At 30.8% G+C, this 8,992-nt stretch overlaps 1 protein-coding gene across 1 annotated transcript; it reads right to left on the bottom strand.

Moving 5' to 3' along the window:
- Nucleotides 1–6,335: 6,335 nt before the first annotated feature.
- On the bottom strand, nt 6,336–8,535 carry LOC131640791 (uncharacterized acetyltransferase At3g50280-like). Its single transcript, XM_058911172.1, has one exon. The coding sequence runs from the start codon at nt 8,501–8,503 to the stop codon at nt 7,178–7,180; it is 1,326 nt and encodes a 441-aa protein (XP_058767155.1). The 5' UTR covers nt 8,504–8,535; the 3' UTR covers nt 6,336–7,177.
- Nucleotides 8,536–8,992: the final 457 nt, after the last annotated feature.

The raw sequence follows: 8,992 nt of genomic DNA, 5'->3' as shown, positions 1-8,992 counted from the left end.
GACTTTACCATGAGGTATTACTACCCGTAAACTTTACAACACTTCAAACCACGCCTCAATCGGAGTTACTGAACTCAAGTTACGCACTAAACAACTCGCCTAGTACAAAAACCAAGGACCTACTACGGCCGCTTGTATAAGTTACTACGACCCGTAGTAGCTCCCAAGGCCAAAATCCATACTTTTACACCTCTAGTACAAAAACCAGAGGGTTGCTACGACCGCTTGTAGCATTCCCTAGAAACCAGTTGCTCCTTGTGTGATTTTATGCGATTTTCCTCCATTTGAGCACTTCCGGGGCTCCGATTTTTATTCCGTAAAAACCAGAACGCTCATAATTTATCATAAAATAATTATAAAATGATTATAACATCAAACAACATCAAATATTAAAAATAAACATCAAATAATCATCAATTGTTTATCATCTTCATCACTTTTCAAACATATCATGGTGAACATATAATTAGAATTTCAACACATAATTTTACATGAATTTCTACACTTTAATTCAGCATAACAATCATCAATAATTTACAGCAACAATAGATAATAATTTAGAGAGGTTTGCACAACCATCTCTAACCCTCAAAATCCTCACTTGTGGAGGAATGGGAAAGGAAGAAGGAGAGGGTAAGGACCCCTATCTATCCTCTTTGCAAATAAACACCTACATAGTGAACAATCCTCCACCCCGCGTGACCTCAAATTCCAGCAACTCCAAGCTCTAGCTATGAATTCCTTTTCCTTCTCTAACTCTTGTTCTTGCTCTTTCTCAATTCATATACTGACACAAATAAGCTCCATTAATCTCTTTTTAATAATAAACCTTTTTTAATTTTTAATTATTTCACCTTGACCCCAAATTCTTTCTAATTGTCACCACTTTGTCCCATATTTCTATTAATTCCAATTTCCACCCAATTAATTTAAACCTCTTATTTTCTTATTATTTAAATTAAGTAAATCAACCAATAATTCTAATTAATTTCTAATAGTTTCTATCCACCCCAATAAATCAAGTAAAATTATTCGAGCACACACAAAATCCATAAAAATCAATATTAATTCAAGTAAAGTAAAACTAGAGAGAAATATGGTTGGAGCTACCTCCACCCGTGAAACCTCGAGCTATGCTGTTTGCGTTAGAGTGTAGAGTTTTATCATCAATATTTGGACGGAAGATGGAAGGAATGAGAATAAAAGAGGTGTGGCCCAAGTTAGTTTTATCGGGGCCACGATGGGCGCCATTGTACTGGTAAAAAAATTTAAGTGTGAATGTCACCCCTACAAGGAGAGGGGTATTCAAAGGCCTTCGTAGATTTATGGGTTAATACCTATTTTCACCCCTGCCATATGGGGTTGGTTTGAAAAACCCCCCTGTCAAAAAAAAAGTTGCAAGAATTCCCTTAACATTTGAAGATTCTCTCGTTTTAAACCTTGTAAAAATTTTGTTTTTAAAACCAGCCTTGCCATTTGAAGATTTAGTCATTTTAAAACCTATAATCTTGTAGATTATGTTATTTTAAACCCTTTAGAATATGACGGGTAAGGTTGGTTTTACTAAAAATAATAATTTACAGGGTTCAAAATGATAGAGTCCTTCAAATGGCAAGGTTGGTTTTAAAAACAAATTTTTTGCAAGGTTTAAAACGAGAGAATCTTCAAATGTTAAGGGAATTCTTGCAACTTTTTTTTTGGCAGGGGGATTTTTCAAACCAACCCCATATGGCAGGGGTGAAAATAGGTATTAACCCTAGATTTATAACAATTTATGGTGGTTAGGGCTTGCTCAAAGTGGCGAGAATCCCTATACAGTGGTTTTAGAGGACCCGTTCACAGGAGGTGAGAGACTTTATATCTCAGTTTGACACTCAGGTGTAAGCATATGGATTACAATTTACTTTCTCCCATTGGGGGAGAAGTGTTATAGAGGCCTTGGACCTAGATATTTCTTAGGAAGGGTCACTGCCCACTCGGTCAATGGTGTAGTGTTGAATCCTTATTTTTAGGGAGACGTGGATCAGCTATTGGCCCTGATTTATCTCTGACCAAAAAACGTCTTATGCCACACCTCCCATGACTGGGCGAGTGGAAAGTATTGGGGCGAGACGATACCTCCATGAAGGTGATACATGGTAGTTACCATTCTTGGGGGCAGCACAATTCCCGCCCTTTACCAGAAATTTTACAAATATAAGATACATTTGTAACGACTTAACAATAAGAAAATAATTTTAGAAGGCCTAACACTACTACAAAAAACACATCTAACATCAGACGTGAAATGTGTTTCACCTCGGCTAAAGAAGCGAAGTAACGAAGGGCGTCATGAAAAGCTACTCCTTATCACCTTGGATATCAAAACACCGAGGGATAAAGTTAACTGCACATGGGCTTGATTCCTAACATCAACATTTTAATTATTTTCAGAACTGGATGGCGCGCCCAATATTAACACTCGGTGATTTGAATAACCGAGGTAATAGATCAATGTTCTTAACAATAACTGAATTGGAGAATAACAACAACAACAACAAGAATAATAATAACATCAATGTCACAATTCCATTAGGAACCAAACAACCTACAATGTACACATTATTACATCAAATTATGCATAAAAAGGAGTGTAAATAATATCAAAGAAGGGAAAAAGAAATTTGAAAGAATAAATTCGAGTTAGATAGTCAACAAAAAGATCTTTCCAACTTCCAAGAGAAGAAAATGTGGAGAATGAAAGAAGAAATTATTAGAAGGAAACTTGATATATGTGAAATCTTTTGGCTTTTAGACTTTCAAAGATTAGAGAAGAGGAAGAATCAGAAGAACTAATATAAAAGCGGAAAACCTCTTTGAACCAAAACACAAAAAAGAACTTCATCCAAAAAAATCATAGAAGAGGAAGAATCAAAATGAGTACTTATGCTAAACTGCATACAAAGTAATCATAGAAGAGGAAGAACCAAAACACAAAATGAGCACTTCATCCAATGATGAGAGAATAGAAGTTGTTGTGGCTGCAGGGTCCAAATTTGTTGAAGGAAACCCTACTACCGAACCTTTGAGATCCACGAGAGCTCTCAGGAAGAGGAGATCAAGAAGAAAAATAGTGAAAAGGTCAGTTATCATCTATTCTGATGATGATGAAGAAAATTATATTTGGTCAAACTTTCTCTCAACCAGAGGATTTAGATATGATTAATAAAAAATGACTTTTTTGTAAGTTTATTTAATGAAGGTTTTATTCTATGGTTTATTATCTGTCAACTTAGGGTTATAACTAATTTAGGAATTTTATTCTATGGTTGCAAGGAATTCAAGAAATCCTTTCTCATACACACTAATCTATCAGCTTTCATCCTATGGTTATATGCTACTAAATTTGAATAAAGCCAAAATACATTTGCGGCAAAACAAAAATAAAGGAAAATGTGAATGGCACACTAATGCTTCATACACAAAATCTAAAACATAGAAATTATAACTTTAGTACATTATCTTGTTGTCTTTCCCATATTCCTTGTCGTCTTTTCCAGATTCTTAATGCATAGTCTTCAAGGAAGTTTGTATGTTAACCAAGATTTATTCTTATAAAAACAGGCGTTTGCATGATCATCCAAAACACCAAAACCTAAAACAACCCAAAGTTATTGTAACAAAATTTAAATAATAAATGAACATAGCGAAGAGGTCCAACTACAATCCATAAAATAAAGCTTCCCAACAACAATAAGAACAACAGTAATGAAGAACAACAAGAAGAGCAACGATAATGGAGAACAACAACAACAACAACAATAAAAACAATAAGAACAATAATAATGAAGAACAACAACAACAAGAATAACAAGAACAATAATAACAAACCACGGAGAAGAGTTTTTAGATTAATGGTGAGAGAGTTTTTTCGTTAGCTAGAGAAGTAGTGTTCTTTAGTTAGGATTCCTTGGAGAAGAAGTGTTCTTTCGTTGGCTAGAGAAGTAGTGTTCTTTCGTTAGGGCTCGAAAATTAAATTAGGTAGACATTGAGGGAATATAAAAATATAAAGAGTATTTATCGCGATTAATATAAAACGAGGTAGCATAGCCAACGTAAAATATATTAAAAATAAATACGCCTTTTTGGTTGAAAAAGAATAAAAAATTAGTGAGTTTTTATCTCGGTTTTATAGAAAACCAAGGTAACATATTCGTTGCAAAATAAAAAAAATAAAGGCGTATTTTTGGTTCCATATAAAACAATAAATAACAGGAGTTGTGAATCGAATCTCAAATCTTGAGCATATATTCTATGTCGGTTTTATTTAAATCCGACGTAACATATTTATTATTATTATTATTATTATTATTATTATTATTATTATTATTATTATTATTATTATTATTATTATTATTATTATTATTATTTAAATAAAACAAAACGCTCCGATCACATGTACGCCAGTTTTTATCGTATGTGGTAAAAACTTTGTCATAAAAAATACTATTTATTAAAACTAAAACTCTTAACATTTTTATACACCATTTACATATTGAAAACAATTTTTATTTACTTAAACTTTTAGTAAAACAATAGTATTTTTTATTATATCTCTATAGAAGTGAATAATTATACAACTTGGTCGAAGTCACAAACATGATAATCTTATTTGACACCCCTAAAAGCATACTTGGCCCCCTTTTGTTTTTTTTTTGTTATACCAAAAATATCTCTCATTTTTTATTAACTATTCTAAAAAAAATTCTCTTAGAGACAAAAAATTTGTAAAGTCATATAAATATCTAGTATGTTTTTTAATTAGATTTTTTTTTAAAAATCAGGTAAAAAAGCATAAAACTCTTATAATCTAAAATATGTTGAAAATTCTGCAGGTAACGTATTTCCGCAGTAAATTATGCAATAAATTTCGCACATTAAATCAAACATTTAAAATAATATAAAAAATGGTAAATTTTTCAATTTTTTTATAAAAATCTGATAAAAATGTATAAAATTAAAGACTATTTTAAATAATTGGTAAAATGCATAAAATTAGGTATCGATCTTTTAAAAATCCAGAAATAGGCATAAAATGAGATATCGATCTTTTAAAAATCCAAAAAATGCATATAATCCAAAACCTCCAAAAATATCTACGGGTAACATATTTCAGTAGGAAATTCCACAACAAATTTCATAGGTAAAAATCAAACCATTAAAATATTATTAAAAATATTATTTTTATCAGATCTTTTAAAATATAGGGTACACCCAACATATATTACTTGATATTTTGAAAATTATGGTAAAAATACATATAATTAAGTACTGATCTTTTAAAAACCTAGAAAAAATGCATAAAATACGTATAATTCAAAATTTGCGAGTAAGGTATTTCTGCAGCAAATATTGCAGGTAAAATATTAAACACTTAAAATGTTATAAAAATGGTTTTTTTATCGAATTTTTACAAAAATCTTGCATCCCCAAATATATTACCGTATACTTTAAAGAATCCGATAAATACTTTAAATCAACGGATATTATGGTAAAATCAAAAGTTATGTGGGGGTGCAAAGACCAATTAAAAGGGTGTCATGTAAAATTCATTGCAAAAATATAATATTTTAACATAAATTTTGAATCGTCAAACCTTACAATAAGTAATGAAAGATATTAAACTAAGACTTGAGCATCATTATTCATGCGTTACATTGACATAATCCAATTTATTATCAAAACTATTTTATGTTTTTTTAAAATAATTTGGTATTCCGTTTTTGCGATAGACTAATCAAAGAGGATCATTCGCACCGTCCACTTGAAAGAAAAAAATCAAAACAATATTTATTTAAATTGATAGGCATTTTCAATTAAGAAAAATATAAATTCCTATAAAAGTAAAAATTATTAAACTGCAAAGAGAATCATAATATCTAGGTTATTATCGTATAATGAAAAATTACATACATATACCACAATGCTTATAAATATGATAAAATAGAACTGTCTAAAATATCATGTGTTCGAATTCGCAATGTTGCAGACGGAAAAATCATAAATTGAATATACATTGAATTTTAATCATCTAAATTTGTTTTTTCGAATATATATATATATATATATATATATATATATATATATATATATATATATATATATATATATATATATATATATATATACATTGAATTTTAATCATCTAAATTTGTTTTTTCGAATATATATATATATATATATATATATATATATATATATATATATATATATATATATATATATATATATATATATATATATATATATATATATGAGAAAAATACATATTGATACAAAGGAGATTCGCAAACACATATGAACCGGACATAAGAAATATTCAACAAAAGGCAAAAAAAATAAGAATGACGAAAAGGAATGACCAAAAGCAACAACTCCACAAAACACCACTACAAAAAAAATCTATAAAGTCAAGAAATTCACAAGCTCATAGCTAGAGCCTAATAACAATAAATACAAAAGATTTGAGCAGAACCCTCCACAAGAAGAGGAAAAAAAACACTTTGCCCCAACAGGTCACCGAAACTTAAAACCGCTATTGCTTCATAATGAGGGTAAGGTTCTCCAACCACACAGACAAAGGGAAAGATTAATTCGAAAACCTACTCAGATATAACTTCCAGGCCAAATAAATGCTCATAATCTCTAAGTACTTAACATTCACAACTAAACTTGAAAAAACCAAATAATTCCAAGACTCTTAGATAACTAAAAACACAACATGTGAGGCTATCAAAAGACCCCCTCTAATCTTAATTGGAATCTCTAAGTAACAAAATGACTAAAAAAAGACTAAATATCCCAATTAATTGCAAAGGACCAACTCATGCACATAAATATCATAAGTTAAAGAGTCGAGATAATATCATATTTGAAAAATAAATGAGAAGTCGACTAAGCATCACACCCACAGAGGCTACATGAGACCCCAACCTTCCTTAGACGAACCCCATTCTTAACTAAATTAACTCCAAAATAAAATGCACACAACAACGAGACGAAAAGAAGATAACACCATAAAAAGACACGGAAAGAAAGAAACCAATTCAATAAAAAAGCATAAAATAAAAACTTAACCTTTTATGAAAATCACTTATTTAAATAAAAAAGAAAACATTCAAGATCAATATTAATAAACTCAAGACACAACATTCATAAACTCAAGATCATGTGACATTGCTTCTAAGATTTCATTAGGAAGACACACTTCAAGTTCCATACTACCTTCTTCTACACCTCCAAACACATTAACCTTTCCTTCTCGTTTATCTGCACCACCACTTCGAACTCCCACAGGTTTTCCCCAACCAAAATCATTACCATAAACATCAAACCTAGGTGAATAAGCAATCACCAAACCATTATTATGGGACACATCATCAGGTGTAACATAAAAACTCGGTTCTATTAACCACTTTTCATAGTGACTTCTTATCTTTTCATCAGTGTGCAAAGAAATCATCTTATTCATCTTCAATGCACCCTTACCAAGTCCACCATCATCCAACAATTCACCAGCTTTCATTTTAACCAAACATTCTATTATAGCATTACCAAAATAATTCTCATGCAAAGGAGGATTCAGTCTTGATCTAACGCTTATATCAACTGAAAAACTCACATCTGTTTGATCGTCAAGTTTTTGGGAACGTGTAAAAGATCGCCAAATGTGAGTTAAAAGTGCTTGCAAAGAAGATATTTTCTTTGTACCAGCCTCTAAATTAGCTTTGGATTTTAGTTTTGCAATATTCTCTTTTGTGAAATGAAATATTCTCTCTGGTGGGTTGAGTTTTTTTTCATTAAGATTATTTTGTGAATCTATTTTGAGAGGAAGTCGAATAGGACATTCAATACCTTTAGGAAACCATCGTTTAAATATTGGAGTTTTGGATATTTCAACAGAACCTCTTGAGATTTTTGCCCATAAATTATAAAAATTGGAAAACAAAGTACCATCACCAACCACATGGTTGGTTGTGATTCCAATAAATATGCCATCATCTAACTCTGTTACTTGAACTGCAAGTAATGGATGTGATGTTCCTTGATAGTTTTTGACTCCGTTCATTACAAAAAGTGAGTGATGAACAGGAGAAAGATGAGTTGGCTCAAGAATATTTTCCACAATAATATATTTTGCTGCAGCATGAACAAAGAGTGCACCTTCGTTATTGCACTTGATAGAACAAGAGATGGTGTTATCTTCATGTTGTGTGATTTTAAGACGACCAGCAAAAACGTGGAAAAAATCAAGTGCAGATGAAAAAGAGTGTTTAAGGTGTTGGATTTGGTTTAATATATCTGATTTGATTGATTGACGATAGACAAAGCTCATTTGGTTATATCCAAATGGGAGGAGTTGTAGATCCCATGGGTTTAGATCGATTGTATGATGATTTGAGCCATTGAGGTTGTGATTTGGTGCTTGAATTATTGTGGTGGAAAGAACTTGGACAGAACTCATATCTAAGGTGAGGGTGTGTGTGTTAGAGGGCTCAATCGAGCCTATTTATAAAAAAAATATTGAACCGCAGAGAATCGCCACGTTTGTAGTGCCAACTTTTCAATACAACAATATCAGAATCACGTTAATTAAAATAATGTTGGGGTTGTACTAAATATAAAGAAAAAATAAAACTATGTCGACGAGATTTTGTATCGTACGAATATACATATGTTTTCTGAGGCACCCATGTGCAATTTATTCTATACACAATAATGCACTGCATAAAGCCAACCAAGGAGGTTAATAATTTCATGGATTATTACTATTTTACCCCTTTTATATAAGCCATTTCCAATTTAGATATCATGAGGATTTTTTTGGTAAATTTTAACTTTAGGAATCAAATTGTTAATATTTTAAGATGTTAAAGTTATTTTTTTTTAAAAAAAATTTACATGGGTAAAACAGAAGTAAAATGATAATAACCCTAATTTGATTTCACTTGGA

The sequence above is a fragment of the Vicia villosa genome, unplaced genomic scaffold, assembly GCF_029867415.1.
Source record: "Vicia villosa cultivar HV-30 ecotype Madison, WI unplaced genomic scaffold, Vvil1.0 ctg.003324F_1_1, whole genome shotgun sequence".
Taxonomy (NCBI): Eukaryota; Viridiplantae; Streptophyta; class Magnoliopsida; order Fabales; family Fabaceae; genus Vicia; species Vicia villosa.
Note: the sequence above shows the minus strand (reverse complement) of the source record. Positions and strands in the feature narration are given on the sequence as shown.